General features: G+C 50.7%; 9 protein-coding genes across 9 annotated transcripts in view; 4 read left to right on the forward strand and 5 right to left on the reverse strand.

Moving 5' to 3' along the window:
* The window catches only part of MGYG_00628 (hypothetical protein), a gene marked incomplete at both ends in the record, with an annotated part of 2,986 nt that extends 1,573 nt beyond the window's left edge, over positions 1-1,413 (reverse strand). The window contains 3 exons of the mRNA XM_003176492.1: positions 45-564; positions 934-1,072; positions 1,391-1,413. Coding sequence (XP_003176540.1) covers positions 45-564; positions 934-1,072; positions 1,391-1,413 — 682 coding nt within the window. The remainder of the gene's footprint in view (positions 1-44; positions 565-933; positions 1,073-1,390) is intronic.
* Positions 1,414-1,605: 192 nt separating this feature from the next.
* Positions 1,606-2,072, forward strand: MGYG_08898 (hypothetical protein; the record flags this gene model as incomplete). The annotated part of the gene is made up of 2 exons (XM_003176493.1): positions 1,606-1,852; positions 1,960-2,072. 2 exons carry the CDS (start codon positions 1,606-1,608, stop codon positions 2,070-2,072), a joined length of 360 nt encoding a protein of 119 aa, XP_003176541.1.
* A 550-nt stretch (positions 2,073-2,622) lies between these two features.
* MGYG_00629 (cAMP-dependent protein kinase regulatory subunit) lies at positions 2,623-3,834 on the forward strand (the record flags this gene model as incomplete). Its single annotated transcript, XM_003176494.1, has 1 exon — positions 2,623-3,834. One exon carries the CDS (start codon positions 2,623-2,625, stop codon positions 3,832-3,834), a length of 1,212 nt encoding a protein of 403 aa, XP_003176542.1.
* A 239-nt stretch (positions 3,835-4,073) lies between these two features.
* On the reverse strand, positions 4,074-4,913 carry MGYG_00630 (hypothetical protein; the record flags this gene model as incomplete). The annotated part of the gene is made up of 2 exons (XM_003176495.1): positions 4,074-4,378; positions 4,436-4,913. 2 exons carry the CDS (start codon positions 4,911-4,913, stop codon positions 4,074-4,076), a joined length of 783 nt encoding a protein of 260 aa, XP_003176543.1.
* Positions 4,914-5,420: 507 nt separating this feature from the next.
* On the forward strand, positions 5,421-9,212 carry MGYG_00631 (forkhead domain-containing protein; the record flags this gene model as incomplete). The annotated part of the gene is made up of 4 exons (XM_003176496.1): positions 5,421-5,658; positions 5,732-7,171; positions 7,237-7,332; positions 7,474-9,212. 4 exons carry the CDS (start codon positions 5,421-5,423, stop codon positions 9,210-9,212), a joined length of 3,513 nt encoding a protein of 1,170 aa, XP_003176544.1.
* Positions 9,213-10,282: 1,070 nt separating this feature from the next.
* Positions 10,283-11,169, reverse strand: MGYG_00632 (vacuolar-sorting protein snf7; the record flags this gene model as incomplete). The annotated part of the gene is made up of 4 exons (XM_003176497.1): positions 10,283-10,362; positions 10,421-10,629; positions 10,727-10,931; positions 10,995-11,169. 4 exons carry the CDS (start codon positions 11,167-11,169, stop codon positions 10,283-10,285), a joined length of 669 nt encoding a protein of 222 aa, XP_003176545.1.
* Positions 11,170-11,769: 600 nt separating this feature from the next.
* On the forward strand, positions 11,770-12,318 carry MGYG_00633 (hypothetical protein; the record flags this gene model as incomplete). Its single annotated transcript, XM_003176498.1, has 2 exons — positions 11,770-11,867; positions 11,928-12,318. The coding sequence occupies 2 exons, from the start codon at positions 11,770-11,772 to the stop codon at positions 12,316-12,318; spliced, it is 489 nt and encodes a 162-aa protein (XP_003176546.1).
* A 374-nt stretch (positions 12,319-12,692) lies between these two features.
* MGYG_00634 (kelch repeat protein) lies at positions 12,693-14,864 on the reverse strand (the record flags this gene model as incomplete). Its single annotated transcript, XM_003176499.1, has 3 exons — positions 12,693-13,817; positions 13,903-14,540; positions 14,600-14,864. 3 exons carry the CDS (start codon positions 14,862-14,864, stop codon positions 12,693-12,695), a joined length of 2,028 nt encoding a protein of 675 aa, XP_003176547.1.
* Positions 14,865-16,868: 2,004 nt separating this feature from the next.
* Positions 16,869-17,572, reverse strand: MGYG_00635 (BCAS2 domain-containing protein; the record flags this gene model as incomplete). The annotated part of the gene is made up of 2 exons (XM_003176500.1): positions 16,869-17,482; positions 17,536-17,572. The coding sequence occupies 2 exons, from the start codon at positions 17,570-17,572 to the stop codon at positions 16,869-16,871; spliced, it is 651 nt and encodes a 216-aa protein (XP_003176548.1).
* Between the last annotated feature and the right edge of the window lie 670 nt (positions 17,573-18,242).

Here is an 18,242-nt window from a genome sequence, read left to right on the forward strand (position 1 = left end):
GGCTGCTACTACTGCTGCTGCTGCGGCAGCCATGGCTGCCATACTAGGATCACTGGCGTCCTGTTCGTAGCTCTCCTTATCGGTAGTTACGTTGCTGTTCATGCCCTTGGGGGTGCCATTCTTGGCTGAATCTGGCAGCTTCTCACCTGGAGCAAGGTGGACGGGGTTGCCTAGACTAGAAGAACCCGGCAGCGGCCTGACAGAGAACTCTCCCTCATTGATGGGGCTCTCTGGAAAGGTGCCTGGTGTTGTCTCGAGGGGCACATCTTTCGCCAGGTCGGCAGTGGAGGAGATTGGAGCTGCAGAGGAGATGGTAGCCTGGTGAGCATCAGGCTCCTTGGGAACAGCACCAGCAAGTCCTGCAGTCGTCGACTCGGGTGTGACTCCCGACAATGTGGCAGTCTGGAGGGTGTCCTTGTTGGTGGTATCGCCGTTTGTCATTTTGGCGGTGGAAGACGTTGGTGAGATGCGCTCTGGAAGCAGGACGCTATTGATGTTGTTGTGGTCGTCTATCTCTTCTTGCAGCGCAGCAGGGTCAGTACGCCAGTTCCCGTCAACAACGAACTGGCAGAGCAGTAAGAGAAATAGATGTTAGCAATGCAAGAAACCAAGAATTATCAGAGAGAGATGGTGGGATGTTTGTGTAAGATGTTCGTATGATCGAGCTGGTGGGGGAGTTTAATGTTTTATGTTGTGATTCAAGGAGGAGGAAAGTCGGCCGGCGCTAGTCTTGCTGCTGGCGGTGATTATGACGTAGGGGCGAAAAGGCGACCTAGGAGGTACTTCGGGAGACGCGCAAAAGTACGAGGCAGACGAAGTACCTCGAGGTATCGCCTTATCCCCAGCCACGGAGGGCTCCGTAGAGGGACCACAAGAGGGCAGAAGCTAAAGGAAAAGAGTGGAATGGAGGAGAGAAGATGGAAAGACACTCACCTTGTAGAGGATTCTCTCGTCGGTCTCTGGGAGGAGCAGTTCCTTTGCGAAGCCGTCGTCGTCCTGCCTGTCGAGCCTGATGCTCTTCGACCAGCCATCGAAGCTGCCGGTGACGATGACTTCCTGCGCCTGTCGAGGCCTGGGCAGCAAAAGCAGCCAAGTCAGCAGAAGAAGCTAATGACTAGCTGGTAGTCACGGAGTACAGCTGGAGGAAGAAGCAGAAGAAGCAGAAGAAGAAGAAGAGGCGACAGTGAGAGCTGTCAAGTTGAACAGCAGGAGAAGCAAAAAAGTCGATAGATCGAAGACGGTTGAAGCTGGAGAAGGTCAATGGGATGTTTTCTTCTTCCTGCCTGGCTGTCCTGGCTGTCTTGTCTCTTGTCTTCTTTGCTTCTTCCCGGCTGTTCTTGTTTGTCTGAAAAATAGTAAGTGGAGGAGGGAGGAGCTGGCTGGGACTTACCATCTGAAGGTGTAGTAGCCCATCTCTGGTCGATATCAATTGGCAATGGATAGACGAGACGAAGCTGGATATGAAGAGTAGAAGAAGCAGAAGACGATAAAAGCAGAGAAGACGACGCAGAAGACGCAGAAGACGCAGAAGAAGCAGAAGAAGCAGAAGAAGAAAAAGGCTGGTAAAAAGAAGCAAAGCAAGCGCTATCGAACGTTGTTTATTGGATGGAAGTCGACGGTGAGAGCAGCAGCAGCTTGCAGGTTGCAGGGAGGAAGAAAGACGCTGCAGATGAAGTCGCTGGAGATGAAGACGGAGTCGCTGAAGCTATAGAACGATGCAAGACAGCTACAGACAGCGATAAACAAGACAATAGATCAACAGACAAGACAGCAAGAGCAAGAAGAAGAGCTCCAGCTTCCGCTCTTCAGCTGCTCGCTCGTCCCATGGTAAAAGCAGAACTCACGTGTGGTGGTACTTAAAAACTTGGTAGAGATACTTTTGTCTTTACTGTTAATTATACTGTATCTCAAGTATCTCTACAGCCACGAAAGTCACTAACGGAGCTCAAGGTCGGGTAGCTTTTTCTGGTGACGTTCTAGAAGAAGAAGAAGAAGAAGAAGAAGAGAAGAAGAAGACGGTCGAAGTCGCTTTTCTTCCTCGTCTTCTCTCCCGCTGGCTTCGTTCACCTTAACTGCCTTGACCTCTTCACCTTCTACTGCTTCAGTCTCTCCTTCGTCTTCTCCTTCTCCTTCTCTCCCACTTCTCTCTCTCTTCATGGGCAAGCAAGTAGTCACTAGGTAACTAACCAGCTAGCTGCCTGGCTCACTCACTGTCCGAGTTACTTCTGCTTCTCACGCTAGTTCGTCTTCCATCCCGCCCAAACCCCACGCCAGGACAGCCGCCATCTTCTGCCCCCCAGACACAGACACAGCACGCCAGACACTCAAGATACAATAAGACAAAAGGACACTGCACACTACACACCAAGCAGACGTCTTGCTCTTTGATAGATAGACTCGCTTGTCGGCCAGTTTTTACGGTTGCACTCTGGTTTTCGTGGCTGTGGCGGTTTTGAGTCGACAGACACCAGCAGCAACACCAAAAAAGACGCCATCACCACCACAACTACAGCAAGACGACAAGAAGCGTGCTTGAACATCGGCATCAGCACTAGATAGACATCGAGACGGCTGCCGGAGACACAGACTGATACACAGAAAAGACAAGTCGAGACGAGACCGATGTCTCAATCGCACTTCGTCTCCAACCCGTTCAGTGCCAACGGTGGCGGCAGCAGCGTCAACCGCATCGACGAGGAGGAAGAGAACGTCACCTCGCCCACAGACCCCGTCAGACTAGATGCCAGCAGCAGCAGCATCAGCAGCAGACAGGTCCCCAGAAGCACATACACCAATACCCGCAGCTCAGCATCGCCCGGAAGCAACATGTTCAGCACGAGTCCCTTTGGCAGCGCTGCCGGCCAGCACCACCAGGAAGGGGGACCCAGCGGCTTCCCGAACAACTACTCCCTAGGCCGCCGCACCTCCGTCTCTGCCGAGTCCCTGAACCCAACGAGCTCGGGCACAGACAGCTGGACACCTCCTCACCACCCCAAGACTCCCGCCCAGCTGTCCCGCCTGCAGGCTGCCGTCTCGTCAAACTTCCTCTTCGCCCACCTGGATGACGACCAGTTCAAGACCGTGCTGGACGCCCTGGTCGAGAAGCCCGTGCCCGCAAAGGACATCAAGGTCATCACCCAGGGAGACGCCGGAGACTTCTTCTACATCGTCGAGTCAGGCCATTTCGACATCCACATCCACCCTTCCGGCACCGCCCAGCCAGGCGGCCTCGCCGGCCTAGGTGCAAAGGTCACCTCTATCGGTCCGGGAGGGGCATTCGGCGAGCTAGCTCTGATGTACAACGCCCCGCGTGCAGCTACAGTAATCTCAACGGAGCCATCCACCCTCTGGGCCCTGGACCGAATCACCTTCAGACGTATACTAATGGACAGTGCCTTCCAGCGTCGACGCATGTACGAGGCGTTCCTGGAAGAAGTGCCGCTGCTGTCGTCCCTCAAGCCATACGAGCGCTCCAAGATAGCTGATGCTCTAGACACCATCAAGCACCCCAGCGGAGCCACCATCATCGCAGAGGGAGAGCCAGGAGAGTCCTTCTACCTGCTTGAGTCTGGTGAGGCGGTGGCGTACAAGGCTGGTATCGACGGCCCCGTCAAAGAGTACAGGCGTGGCGACTACTTTGGTGAATTGGCTCTGCTAGACGATAAGCCTAGACAGGCCACCGTCGTCTCCAAGACGGAGGTTAAAGTTGCGAAGCTCGGTAGAGATGGTTTCAAGCGCTTGCTTGGGCCCGTCGAGGAGATTATGCGGAGAGAGGACTATGGCACCGCCAGCGCGACGGACTCGGAGGCCGGTAAAGAGCAAAAGGGTACCTAGTAGTTTAAAACCTATTAACCCTCCCTTTCTCTTATTCATCTATTCATCTATTTATCATTTTATTTGGGTTGCTTTAGTTACTCTGCTCATCATGTGGTGGTTTACTCCTGTCTTTAGGTATTTAAAGATGCTTTTCTCTTTTGGATGGATAATGCTAAATTCTATTACCATGCTTTCTTGCTTTCAAGACCCCAAAATCCAGACCATCCATACTTATCCCATAACTTACTCTTCTGTGGTCATCGTTTAACTACCAGGTCACTTCGGATAACCCACTTCTCTCCCTCCATCACCTCCCGCCCTTCATGCAGTAGACACTCATCTCCATGCCGATGCAGCAGCGCCATGCCGGTCTCCATTCCCACCACGACCGGCTCAGGCTGTCTCTGCTGCGCTTTACCTTTCCTGCTGCCTAGCTCAGGCTCAGGCTCGGGGTAGAAAGCCGTCTCGCCGCCAGAGCAGGTACTCAGGTATATCAGCAGGGTCCAGCTCGTCCGCCCCTTGACTGGGGGTGTACCATGCATTACCTGCACCGACTCATCATCTACACAATACACCAGTCAACACATCACCCATCTATAACAAGTTACAGATAACGTACAATGCTGACCAAAGAACTGGCCCTTGGTATACCGATATACACGAATATTCGGATTCAGCCCCAACACCTCCCCGTCCCAGTCTACTTTCTCATCCTCACTCTGCCCGGCACTACTAGTGCTACAGATTAACTCTTTCAGTCCCGTACCAGACCACAGAAGCTCAGCAAAGGACGCGTCCTCGACTTGGAACCTGTCGTTGACGCGCAGTGCTTCGTTCTTCTTGGGTCGGCCGGGCGTGGTGATCAGAGGCAGACTGGCCAGGAAGGAGACGTAGGTCTTGCACAGGGCAGAGGAGAAGAGGTTGCGTATGATGTAGATCTGAGCAGGCAGGATGGGGGTTAAGCAGAGGTCGGATGTTGGTGGTAAGGGACGTAGAGCCGGCCAGTTGGGAGTCTTTTGGGCAGGGGACTCTTCCTTTGACTTGGCTGCCACTTTCGACGTCACTTTGACTGTCTCTTTGGCTGCTTTCTTTGGCATCTTTGTCTATCCTCTTGTCTTTTTCTTTTTCTCTTCCTGTCTTCTCTTTGGGTATCTCGAAGTCGCATGTGTAGGAAGAAAGAAGGCCTCCTCGTATTTGAATATGCAGGCAGCTGCCCGTCAGCCACTCACAACCACAGCTTTGTTCCCCGTCTCGCTGTCTCTACTCCTTCTATGGTTCACTGCGCTTCACTTCTTGTTCTCGAACTTCATTCTCCTTCTCCTTCTTTCACCTTCAATATCCAAAATCAAATCAAATCAAATAACATAAAATAGAAAATAAAATAATAAAATAATAAAAAAAGAAGTCTGGATAAGGCCCGCGCTAACCCCAAACAGGCAAAGGCGGGCCCATGCAAAATCCGCGCTCGGCATTTTTTTTTGTCGTAACTTAAGGAGTTGGAAGTCGAAGACGCAGGAAGACGAAGTCGAAGACGACGGCGACGACGACGCAAAAAGACGCACGAACGAGCAAGCCAGAGGGATGCGCTCTCGACGGTGATGACCATGTCTTCGTCCCAGGCCGTCGCGGCGTCGCTCATGGGGCCTCCGCCTCCCGACGCCGTGCCAGAGAGGTCTCGCTTTGACCGGCTCGACGACCGTCACCAGCATCACCATCACGAGCAATCTCAGCGACCAAAGACGCCTACGACCGCAGCGGCCGCTGGACAGGACGGCGAGGGCGCTGCGACGCTGCCACCGGCGGCGACAAATGACTGCAAACTCTCGTCTGACGATGGCTCCGGTACGTCGACTTAAGCTCGTCGAGCCCTTGGGTTCTGACGTATTTCTTTGCTGACCCCTTCACCTCTACCTAGACCGGCAGCATCCACCCCAGTCAGACAACGAGAAGCAGGCCGCCGCAACGACGCTGCTAGCACAGCTTCTGTCCAGCCAGACGGCCGCTGCTACAGCTGTCACTCCTTCGCAGAATACGGACGCAACGGCTACTGCTGCTGCTGCCACTACTACCGCCGCTTCTACTTCTATAGAAAATAATAGTAATAACTCACTGCCCGATCCTCCCGTCTCCGCGGCCAACGGTGACAGTAGCGCCTGGCCGAACTCAAGCGAACAAGGGAACTACCACCAGCAGACGACTGTCGCGACGGATGCGGGCGCGGAGAACGATTTCCACGGTCTGCCTAAGATGGGAGACCTGTCTGCGTCGGATGCGCTGCCGGCCTTGGACATGCAGACCGACACGTCTATGCTGGGAGCGCTGGAAAACGTCGACTTCAAGACCTCAGACCTCAACGCTCACAGCTTCTCGGATTTCACTGCGCTGGCGACCACGCCCGTCAACCCCAGAGATGCAATTGACCACAACGGCCTGCTTGCCAGCGGCGCCGCATACTATGGTGACTCGCCGACCATGAACGGAGGCGGACCAACGCCTCGCATTGTAGGGTACCCGGATTTCTCTAATTCAACGGACGTCAAGGGCCGCGAGGGCTCGGAATCCGTCGCTGGATCGGAACCAAGGATTCAGGCGTTTGCGAAGCTTGAGTTTGATGACGGCCATTTCTACGTCAATACATACTCTTTCATCTTGGGCCGTGATGTCCGCGCTGCTCGCGCTGCTTTTCAGAGGGAGTACCAGGCTAAACAGAACAACAGGGCTCATAGTTCCACTGGACACAAGACACGCACGCCCAGCCGAGTCAAGCGAGAAGGCAGTGCGTACATGGGAAGTGTTATCAGTGACAAGGGCGGAATCATGGGCTTCGATCCAGATATTCCCCAGAACGGTCCGCCTCAGATGAGCTGGAAGTCATCCAATTCTTCAGCAGACCAGGCTGCCCGGCCGCTACTGCATATATCCCATGGAGAATCACAGGCAAACTCTGAACCGCGGGAGATGACAGATTACAACGCTTTAGCTATGCAGTCGCTACAGAGAGGACATCACGAACCCAAGAGAGTCGATACTCTGTCTTTACTTCCTTCACCAGAGGCATGTCCGACCATCCCCATCCATCCGCCAGTGCCTGCCCACGGTGGTTCTTCACATAGAGCAATTTCAAGAAAACACGTCAAAATAGCATACAACTTCCATAAAAATGTCTTCGAGATGGAAGTCATTGGTCGAAATGGTGCTTTTATGGGCGCCGATTGGCTGGCCCCTGGTCAAGTCCGGCCTCTTCACAGCGGAGATTTCATTCAGATAGGAGGTGTCAGAGTTCGATTCCTGCTACCAGATGTCCCGATTGGAGACACCGGTGCAGATGTTACGCCTTCCTCACCTCCAGAGATGGGTCAGGGCTTGCCTGATCAACCCGAGAACGAAGAGCCTGAAGCATCGCGGAGCGACCTACTGTAGAGAAAGAGTCGGAGCGAAGCGAAGCTGACGAATCGGTCAAGGCAAAGGGGAAGAGCCAGCCGCGTCCCGATTCAAAAGCGACCGCAACAGAACCTGGTCAGCCTAATAAACGACGTGGACCCGGCAGACCGCCCAAGGACGGAATCATGTCTAAGCGTGAAAGAGCGTGAAATCTGCACGCGAACAGAAGCTGGCGTTAAAACGTGAAGCTAACGGTGCTGCCGCCCACTACTACAGCTACTTCTCCTCCGCCAGCTACTACAACGGCTGGCAAGAAGCCTGCCCAAAGCTGCCAAAGAACCTGCTTCTTCTGTTTCTGCTGCTGCCCCCATCTGCTGGTCCTTCTGCAGCTAGCCCCTGAAGACCCGTCTACGGCTACTGTCAAAGTAGAGAAACGGAAATATACCAAGAGGAAGAAGCCCGATTCGACTCCCGGCGAAACTGTAATGCAGTCTATCGAAGGGGGAGCTGCAGGACTAGGAGCCAACATGGAAATACAACAGCACACCGAACCCGTCCGTCCCCCGGCACCGAAGAAACGAAAACCCTCCAGGTCTCCCTCTCCCGATTATCCGCCAGAGAGCTTCTATACACCCAAGGAGCTCGCCAAACCGCCATACAACTATGCGGTTCTCATCTTCGACGCATTATCAGAATCTCCTACACCCATGACGCTAAAACAGATATACCGTGCTCTCAAGCTCAAATACCCCTATTTCCGCTTCAAATGTGAAACCGAGGGCTGGACGTCAAGTGTACGACATAATCTCAACGGTAACACACATTTGTTCATGCATGCGGAACGAGATGGCAAAGGATGGTCATGGAAACTATTACCCGGTGCTTCAGTGGACAAGGAGAAGAAACGTCGTCCGTCACCTCCGCCGGTCCAAGACGTATCCAGCAACAGCCAACAACGCTTCTTACCACCAAACACAGGCCCTGGCGCCCCTTACATTGCTTCCCCAGGCCAATTCAACAACCGTCGTCAATATCCTCCGTACCAACAGCCACCGGCTAACACCCAGTTTCCACCGCAGCAACAGCAGCAACAGCAGCCCCAACAACAGCAGCAGCAGCAGGCTCCACTACAAGCACCCTCTGCTGCACAGCCGTCACAACCTGTGGCAGCAGCTAAACCTCCACCGCTTCCGCCTCCGCCTCCACCTCCAGCAGCTGTAGCAGCTTCCCCAGCTCATCCTCCCGCCCTTGCTCTACCACCACAATTACTCAAAAGCCTTCCCCCTGCCCTCTCTGTCGTGAATCTTACTCCATATCGCTCTCCTTACATCCTTGCTTCTCCGTCATTTGCTCAGCCACAGCAACGACCGTCTCATCAGCAACCTATACAACCGCATCCACCACCTCCAACTCATCCTCCTGTCCATCATCAACAGCAGCAACCTAGACCGCCGCCACCGCAGATGCAACAACCGCATCACCCTCAACCCGCTCCGCAACAACAACAACCTCCTCCAAACCAGTATAGATTCCATAATCAGATACTACCCCCTAACCATGGCCAACCTCATCGTCCTCCGCAACAATCCCATCCCCCACCACCACAACATACCCAGGCACCGCCGCCTCCGCCACTACATAATATTCCCGTTACTTCAGCACCCGCAACCCAGCCCAGTCATCCACCATCTTCAACGGCCCCAGCTCCTGCCCAGCAAAATATCTCCGTTCCGGCTCCAGTCCCCACTCCCGTTCAGCCCCCAATGCAGAAACCAGGAGGCATGGACCCTGCTTTCCTAGCTCGTGCCAACCAAGCAATCGACAACTTCGAAGCGGTCCTTATAGAAGACTACGAGGATAAAGATTACATTCGCAAAGTCCTACGCAGTGCACGCGATAGAGTTCTACACAATGCAAAGGAGAGTTCGTTTCCAGGCGGTGAAACGAAGGATGAAACAGTCATTATTGATGCTCTGAGAGGGATAATCGGCAGTCTCAACGGGCAAGATCATTAACTACTTGCCAACGATGAACTTTGGAAGGCTTTGGATGTCCGTTAAGGAAATGAACCTAATTAGTTATTTGGGAATGTGCCACTGTTGAACCCAACTTTAGGTACTCCTCGCCCTTTATTATCATTATCCGGTATACCAGCCAGCCAGCCAGTCAACCCCCCTTTATACCCAGCCTAACATAACCCTTTCGCACGATTTACCCGTGCAAGATATACGAATGATGCGAAACGCTTTTCCTTGACCTAAAAAAGATATCTTATTATGTTTTCCCCAGGTGTTTTGATTCTCTCTCCCTCCCCCCTTGGTGACCCTTACACCTGCTTTTTTTATTTTCTTGGCCGGTTCGGTTACTTATGTGCCGTTGAATCGTCTCGTAGAGTGGCACGGCGTGGGAGTGGCATGGTGGCTTATCGTTTGTGCATTCTAGACGTTTCTATTCGTTTTGCATTTTTGATATTACGTGTATCCCGAGCTCATGCGTTGCATTGCGAGGCGGGAGGTTGAAAAGAAAATAGTTATCATGATTTCGTCATGTTATGGCGCCGTTGTCGATAGGAAGTAATTATATATTCCAACACAGGACATTTATTGAGCATTGCAATTGAACTGCTGAAGGAAGTAGATATCGCTTTGCTGGATTGTAAGGTAGATATTAAATTCATAACTTAGGTAGTTCATTGGAATTGCTCAAGCATAGCAGTGAACAAAAAGTGAACCGAACCGGTCCATTCAGTAGAGCATAACAAATCTTATACGCAGTGGAGTTTATTAAATGATACATCGTGCAAATGTAGAGGGCAGAAATACACTGGAGTCATGCGAGTGAATGAAAAAGCAGGAGAGCAACCCGGTATGCAAAGTATATCCTGCTAATTTGGAAAAACTGTGGGAAACTGTTATAGCATGGTACTCGGCAGAGAAAAATGGATAGAAAAAAAATAAAAGAATAAAATGAATAAAGCTATTCCCTTCCTTCCAGACGCCAGTTTCCATAAAAAAGTTAAGTATAAATGCTTACTCTCCTAGTTCCTTTCGTGCTTCGGTTCCATATATTACTTGAAGTTCATTGCTCACATGGCCATCTCGGCTCTTAATTTCTCTAGTTCGGCCTCCTCGTCATCCTCTTCCTTGGCCTTGGGCTTCTCTTTGACTGGTATACTTGTTAGCAGGTGGTTACCCCATTAGAATTAGGACGGATGTAAACTTACTGGCTCCGTTTGCTACAGAAGGTAGCCTATCAATTCTATCCCCAACAGGTACCGTTCCAGTTCCTATCATCTTATTGTCAATATGTTCCTGTTCCATGCCCTCCAGTTCCGCTTCGAGATCAGCCTCATCAAGGGGTTCGCCGATAGGAGCGTTGGTAATGGCGTTGACGATCTCGTTACTGAGGTCATGTTGCTCTTGCAGTTGACCCCTATTGAGTAAAAGTGTATAGTTAGAAATCATCGTCTTGTTTAAAATAAAGCATATAGTGCAGCATATCAGGATGGATGATGAAAGAGAATGCGTACATTGTCTCATCAACGACTTCTATGTTGAGTCCACTGTGTATTTGTTCCATGGCAGCCTTGGCAGCCTTCATAGCATTAAATGTTTCCTGGTTGATATTTGCAGATTCGATGGAGTATACGTGCTGCTCGAGCTGTAGAATCTGAGCACTCGTTTGCTCAAGTGACCGTTCATGAAGCTTCTTTCGCCTCAGAGCAGACTTGGCAGCTATTTATTCCCTCACAGTTAGATATGAACGAAGGCCAGCGGGAAAAGGGAAGGGAAATTCACCATTCTTATTTGTCGTGACGTTCTTCCTAGCTATGGCATCCTGTTCATCCATCTGGTTTTGCAAGTGCTTCTCTCGCTTTTGCAGCATTTCAAGCTGCTCCCTGAGACTGAGGATCGCATTTTTAGGGATATCTTTCTTCTTCTGTGCCGAAGCACCGCCAAAAAATGACCACATTTTGCCTCGGCGTAGTATGTGAATGCGGTAAAATTCGAGGTCGGGATGTGACGGGGTCAAGGTTGCCTAGCCGTTAAGCACAACGGGAAGGGTTCCAAACAGCCAGCAGCTTCACAACAGTAGCAAACGCTCCCTTTATCAATAGCGTGTCCGTCGGAATAAACGCTGATATCGCTTTAACACTCAGGAAACGATATGACGGTGGGTAGACGGCGTGTGCGGGGTGGAACGAGCCGCTCGGGCGAATATAGAGGATAGAGGAGGCGGTAAGTGGTGAAAAATCCAAAAGACCAGCAGGCCAGACGTAAGGAGAAATGAAACAAAGAGTGTTTCTACGGGTCTTCAAGGGCAGCTTCGGTATTCGTCGTTAGGCAGAGATATTCTTCGTTATCGCTATGCAGCGTCAACTTTTGATGATATCAAAATCCACCGCCAGGCGGGCGCGATGTAAGCCTCACGTGATAAGTCACATGAACAACATATTAACTAGTCATCAGATTTATCGATAAGAGTTTACTTTTCTCGTTTTGGCAACTTCAACATCGGAAAGAAGAAGATGGATAGAAACATCCCTGCGAAGTGAAGGGGATTACACTTGGGATGGACCAGGTCGTATCAGGACCTGCTCCCACTAAACTGGTCTTCCTATCGCAAATTTTAACGTATCCTGTGGGTTCCAAGATCCGGTTCCTAGGATGGTATGCTGTGTTTACCCTAGTTCTACTTTGGTACCAACAATATTAACATCACACGCACAGCGTCTCGAGATACAATACTGCAAGTGGTCGCCTGACACTCCACCATAATTACAATTACAATCAGAATGTCAACAAACGGAATTCTCAAGTTTCCAAAGTAGAAGTCGATATTAATCTTTTACTTGGAGATATCAGTTACACGAGCCTTCAAATAGGTGTCTGGCTTAACATTTTTGGATACATACGTGAGGAGGTCCCTGACGACCGTTGCGGGGTGAACTGGAGTGAAAGTAGTCGCAGAAATAATGAGAAATCGGAACATATATTGACTGACCGGCCTGTCTACGTTCAAGCAGTGACGGTTCTACCGGCTGGACCCGTTAGAATCGGAGAGTATGAGAACATCCTACGAGACATGCAACAAGTTGAAAGAAGAGTATATGATGACTGAATAGTCTAGGAAAGAGCGTTGCGTGTAGAGTCCTCGTCCAAACCATGAATGCAAATATTATATTATGCTCGAGTGGCTAATAGAGTGGAAATCCCCATATACACGCTAACTATTCACAGATGAAAGAGGCTGAAATACAAAGACAAATAACCAAATAATCATAGAAACTGCTGCAATGAATAGCAGAAATGCAAAGCAGGTTATAGGGTATCAATCAGACGATGGAACGAAGCATGCTCGGTAAATGTCATACATTATCATTCGGATCCGGCGATCGTACATTCTCCCCCCTAAAGCAAATGGATTTCTGGGGTCAAGAACCTAGTATTTATCGGAAGGAAAGAAACAAGAAAAATGCCGTGTGAGGGAGATAATTATTGATTGATAACCCTCAGGGTCTGCCGTGGATTCAACATGACGCCCAGGAAAGTCGGTTCCTGCCCAGCGAGTAGATCCTCCACACTGCTACTAGCGGACGGCCCAGGTTGGCCTAAATGATCGAAGTTCCCACCGCTGCTGCTTCGTGTGTGGTGATGCCCCTGAACGTCTCCGCCCATCCACGACATGCGCGTTGAAGTAGTAGTCGTTAGGTTACCCGTTGAACCGGTTATCCCCAGCACATTGCTACTACTTGTGTGGTCCGAGTACCGCGGTGGAAAGGATGAGATTTTGTCTCCGTAGCTCCCAATTGAAGAGCGTTGCGTGGCTGCGAGATGGCTCTTATAGATAGCAAGACGCCGGCGATAGAGCCAGGTGACGAAGCCGAGATATATGGCCAGGACACCAAGGCAACCAGCAATAACGCCTGCGATAATTGCTGCGATGTTGGGGCCGTTTTCGTCGTCGTCCTTACCTGTATGCGGACCGGAAGTGGAAGTTGGAAGGACGGTGTATATGAGAGGTTGGCCTGTAGCTAAGGGCCCATCTGTTGGCGCGACAGCGGGGATTGTCTGGGTTGCCTTTCCCGTATCGTCGCCTCCTATGACAGATTGAACCACTTTCGGGACTCGATATCCATAGCTACCTCCAAGGCCACTGCCGTCTCGAGTTTGCGAGGCTTGCTGGTTCAAATCATTTCCACCTTTAAGCGCCGTATATTGGTTGTTCCAGGTCAATTCTGATGCATCAAATACGTATATACCTGGGCTATCACAGCTCAGATCTTGTCCCACGTAGCCTCCCGTCACCACAATTTGGGAGTTCCATATATTACACGTATGTCCAGCTCTCGCTGGAGGAACGGATTGACCATCCGTCTTAGCTTCGATCCATGTGAAACTAGGGATCGATAGAATCCACATGTCGTTATACTGGATCTGTTCTCCATAGGGTATCAAATTTTGCCCACCAAATAGGTAGACCTGCGTACTGCTCCCATCGGCTGCGGACGCAGCGACTGCGCACGGGTTTACTCTGATCTTTGGAGTCTTCCCGCTAGTAGCTTGCTTATACCATTTTGAACTAGCGATGTCAAACACATCGATAACGTTCATTTGAGTCTAGACGTAGAGGTTAGTTACCGGATGATATCGCGTGCAAAAGTAAAACAAGTAAAGAGGGAAAAAGGAATCATGGATCACCTACAAAAGTAGCATTTGTACCACCAGCAAGACCAAGGATGATGCCTTCTTTACCAAAACCGGGTATATACACCAACACTCCATCAGCGCGTTCAGTGAAACCTGCAGAGTCCTGTAGTCCTCCTTCGGTGATATTTCGCCACACGCCCTCGGGCCCTGCGCGCTTATCATCTGTGTTGATTTTGACTCCGTTGTTGGTATATCCTGGAAAAGTATATTCAATCATCGACTTGAGGTACACTCTTGGGATAGACTGCGACCAGCCCTTGGTAGTATATCCATCTAGATGGCCGCCAAAGTACCAGCCTCTGCCTAAATCTGGAACGTTTATACCGGCTCCCTCGGCGGATCGCTGTACCGGGATATTTTCAGGTGAAGCGTTTTCTCCAGACGAGGTGGTTGGTGATTTGTGCTCTATCCACGATGACGAAGGGATGCTGTATTCCCACAAACTAAAATCAACGGGGTCCTTTGGAGGGTTATCCGAAAACTCTCCACCATATAGGAAGAGTGAACTATAGGAGTTCCATAGATATCCGTTCGAGACTGGAGGAGGGCCGTTATCACCTCGAGGAAGGCCGGTAAGTTTTGGCGCCGAGATTCCCCAGCTTGACTTTAAGTCCAGAGTGAGGAAATTGTCATCTAGCAAGTCGAGTTAGCCTTGAATATATCGAAGCCAGGGGAAACATGGATATTCATACTCCAAGTTTTATCCTTCTGGTTGGCATCTGTCGTCGATCGGCCACCGTAGATGTAAAGAGTGCCGTTAACAACAGCTGTCTGCTGGGACCACCGCTTGCATACATCTGTGGGAGTATTGTCTCGCCGTGCTAACGTTCTCGCATCAGCATGTAGTATGCCTTGTTGAGGTAGTATACATCCAACAAGTAGTGTGAGCAGGAGATACGTCATGGACGCAGGCTTGGATGCAAAACGACCGACCGCCATCGGCACCGGCAGCGACATCTTATTATTTACCAACAATCACCAGAAACCAGCATGGCCGGAGTGTGGTAAAAAGGGCAAAAAAAAAATTAAGACTGTAACGCGCGGCGTGAGGAATTCCAGGGCAGTTTTGAAGAGGTTTCTCGATGAAACACTCTCAACAAAGGAGCTTCGCCCGTAGGATCCGTCAGGATATGAAGTGAAAGACAAGACAGACAACGCAGTGAGAAAGCGAGCAAAGATGAGAGAAAAAAGCGAGAGATGGCCGGGAGAAGCCGAGTGTCCAAGGCAAAAGAAGGATCGAATAATTTTCCTCCAAGCTTGCTGGCTGAGGGGGGAAAAGATGTCTCAGATCGACTTTGCCGGCTGGGCTGTGGTGTACATAGTTACTCCGTGCTATATACGGAGTCTTAGGCTTATGTATGTGCACGCGTCAACCGCCACATGGTGGGACTGCGAGTCACTTGGATAAAAATCCGAAACCTCTCAGGTCGCAGTAGCTTGGGCCTTGTTCGGTCTTCACTCGTTACTCGCTGGAGCTGGAGCTGGATTGAATATGTCTTGACCTCAGGTTGGTGATGGCCCAGGGAAGATCCTTCCATTCTCATGTATACAGAGTATAGGAGAGTCAAAAGAACCGAGAGAAAGCCCTGCGAGACGATCAAGCAGAGGGGCGGTTCACAGATACCCTGTTGGCGGCAAGGAGAAGATATCCAACCGTCATGCAGGGAGTCGCTTCTTATTTTTGGTTGGCTGACTCGGTCGTTAACCCATGCAAGAACACCCTCGGATCACGGCAGCAGCCAAGGAGACATAAAAACAATCTCTACGGAGTAACTATCTGAGATTGAATATGCGTGTCACCCGTCTTCTTCCCTTCGACTCTCCTTTCCAAGGCTGTTGTCTTGACGCTTTCCAGCCTAAAAAGCTACGAAACCTTCACATAACCATATTTTTGCGGAATTCCGGGAAAACGCCTGAAGTTAAGTGCCAAAGTAGCTATCCTCCACATAGCTCCCAAGGCCATTGACCTACTTCCATAAAGAAAGAGGGCAACTTCGCTAAAAAAATACTAATAAACATTATATCACATTCTTTGATACGTTATTACTTATCTCACATATAGCAAGCTGTTGATGTAGACGCAGTCTTCCCTTGAAGTTCCACCATCACATCCTCGCCACACCTAGCCTCAGCCCCAACGGTGTATCATTCGCGGTTCCGGGTCTATTGCCGGCTGTGCAGCAAGGTTACTACGGTTAGCCGCAGTTAAGCCAGTGAAGTAGAGTAGAACTCTGTAGGCACGGCTGAGTGGAAGGTGTAAAAGTCCTTGACAGTCAGATTTATAGTGTGAAGGTTTTTATATATAGGGTTGCTGTGGGGGCTGGAACGTGCACCGCTCTGGAAGCTAAAATTTTAATGGCGAACCGTCGAATAACACAAACGACGGCAGACGCGATTTGGTAGTAAAGGGGGCTGGGTATTCAGGTAACTGACACGAGGCTAAAGTTGCAAAATTAGAGCTTACCAAGAGTGTGGTTCTATTATACACCATTGGAAAGCTATATTCCCGCTGGACCTTCGAGACTTGTCGCTGGAGATCGAGAACGTTTCGATCATCAGATTATGGCATTGAAAGTAGATTTCCCAAACGGCTAAACTCCATTAAATGCTGATGTTCTCATGCTTTTTCTCACAATTCTACCCCGTGCTTCTCTCAATATAGTTATCTTAGCCTAACACTAAGATCTGAACCATGCCTGCTCATGATAGACAGGCTGGTTACGGACGATGATGGCCCAATAGCTGTAATTTCGCCTGTAGACTTGGCCGGGCAGGGCCATCCTGAGAGGTGCTAAGTGCAGTTAGAGAATGCCCCTTGCTAACGGGGACAGACACAACTCCTGCGTCGCGAAAGCTCTGCCCCTGTATGTCGGTCTTTATTGGAGTAGGGATTCTCATCCTGCGTGGTCGTTCTCGACTGTTGCCCTTATTTTGTGACTCAATAAGCGCACACCGCTGCTTCTAAGACTGTGCTTGTTGGCGCCTCACGTCTAGAATGTCCCTCCTGAGCTTCTCAGCTGCAATCTCAACATCCAGCGTTCCGCTTACTCCCCGTCTCCACGTATCATCCAAGGCCGCTAGCTCGCCCCTGACGCTCTCCTGCTTTAGTTTCCTCTCTCTATTAATTGCCTCAGTGGCCTCAGTGGTATCGTGCAGCTCCTTTTCTGTGCGCCGCAGAATCTCTTCCAGCTGCGAGTTGCCAATCAACCACGCGTTTTTGCCATGGGCATCCAGCAATGCTAGGTTTTCCTTCCTGGTGGACAGATGCAGGTGTGCCGCGTATGCTCGCTGCAAGGTCTGTCGCCAGTCATCTATCACGGTGGCAGGGTCGGCATTCGGGTCTGTGGAAGAAGAAGGTATCTCTGGAGCTTCATAGCGAGACAGGTCAATCCCGCCCGAGATCGGTTCGTTTTTGGCCTTTCTCTCGAGTTCCTGCTCTATCAGAGGGGAGAACTTGGTCGGCGGGAGCTCTGGCAGGGACGGATGGAGGGTCGAGCGGTAGTCTGGGGGAAGCTCCGCGTCAATGAGCCTGCTGAGCTCTGCGCGCACCTGAGGTGTCACGTCCTCGTCGATGTCTGGAACCGAGTAAGTCTCCCTGCTTTCTTGTCCATCCTGCCTGTGTACTTACATGGAAGCGAGTCATGCGTCTCATTGATCAATGACATCTTGTCTCCTGTATTATCTTCCTTATATTTTTTTTCTCCCTGTCTCTGTTTCCTGCGCTGCTTCTCCCTCTCGTCGCTTTCAGCGTCTTCAGCTTTTCCCCTTGTGGGTATCTCGGCCGGCGCTTGGCACACGCCTTGTCACATGATCAAATACTAACCTCATTAGGAATGATGACTAAACTCCTCAACTCCGAGCTCGTATTTTGCCGATCTCAGTCACGTGAGTGTTATGTTTCCATTGCCTAAGCTAATTAACCTTAAAAGTGCCGCAGCCTCGCTTTCACGTGCCTCCCGCCCGTCCGCCCTTAAGTGAAACTTTGCTTCAACTTCACCTTTCGTCTCCTCCCGCCGTCTTACTAAAAGGCAGCTTTGCTCTGCAGGTCAGCTCGTGCATAGGATTTGCAGCGACCTTGGCGGGCAGCCGGATATCACCAGGTGTGTTGGCCGACAGGCATCGGGCGTCGGGTCAAGCTGGGGCAGTCACGCCGGCCGTACATGACGAACCGCTGCTTAGATCGAAGCTAAATAACCACATCGCGGGGTTGCCAGGGTCTATTCGGCCACGGAGTTCGTGAAGAGTGAACGAAAACGACGATTCTCGACCCACAGGTTATAGCGATGTTAATATAAGATCAGCCCCCGCAAAAGATTTACGCCCAAACGGTCATAA

Source organism: Nannizzia gypsea, genomic scaffold (genome assembly GCF_000150975.2).
Source record: "Nannizzia gypsea CBS 118893 supercont1.1 genomic scaffold, whole genome shotgun sequence".
NCBI lineage: Eukaryota > Fungi > Ascomycota > Eurotiomycetes > Onygenales > Arthrodermataceae > Nannizzia > Nannizzia gypsea.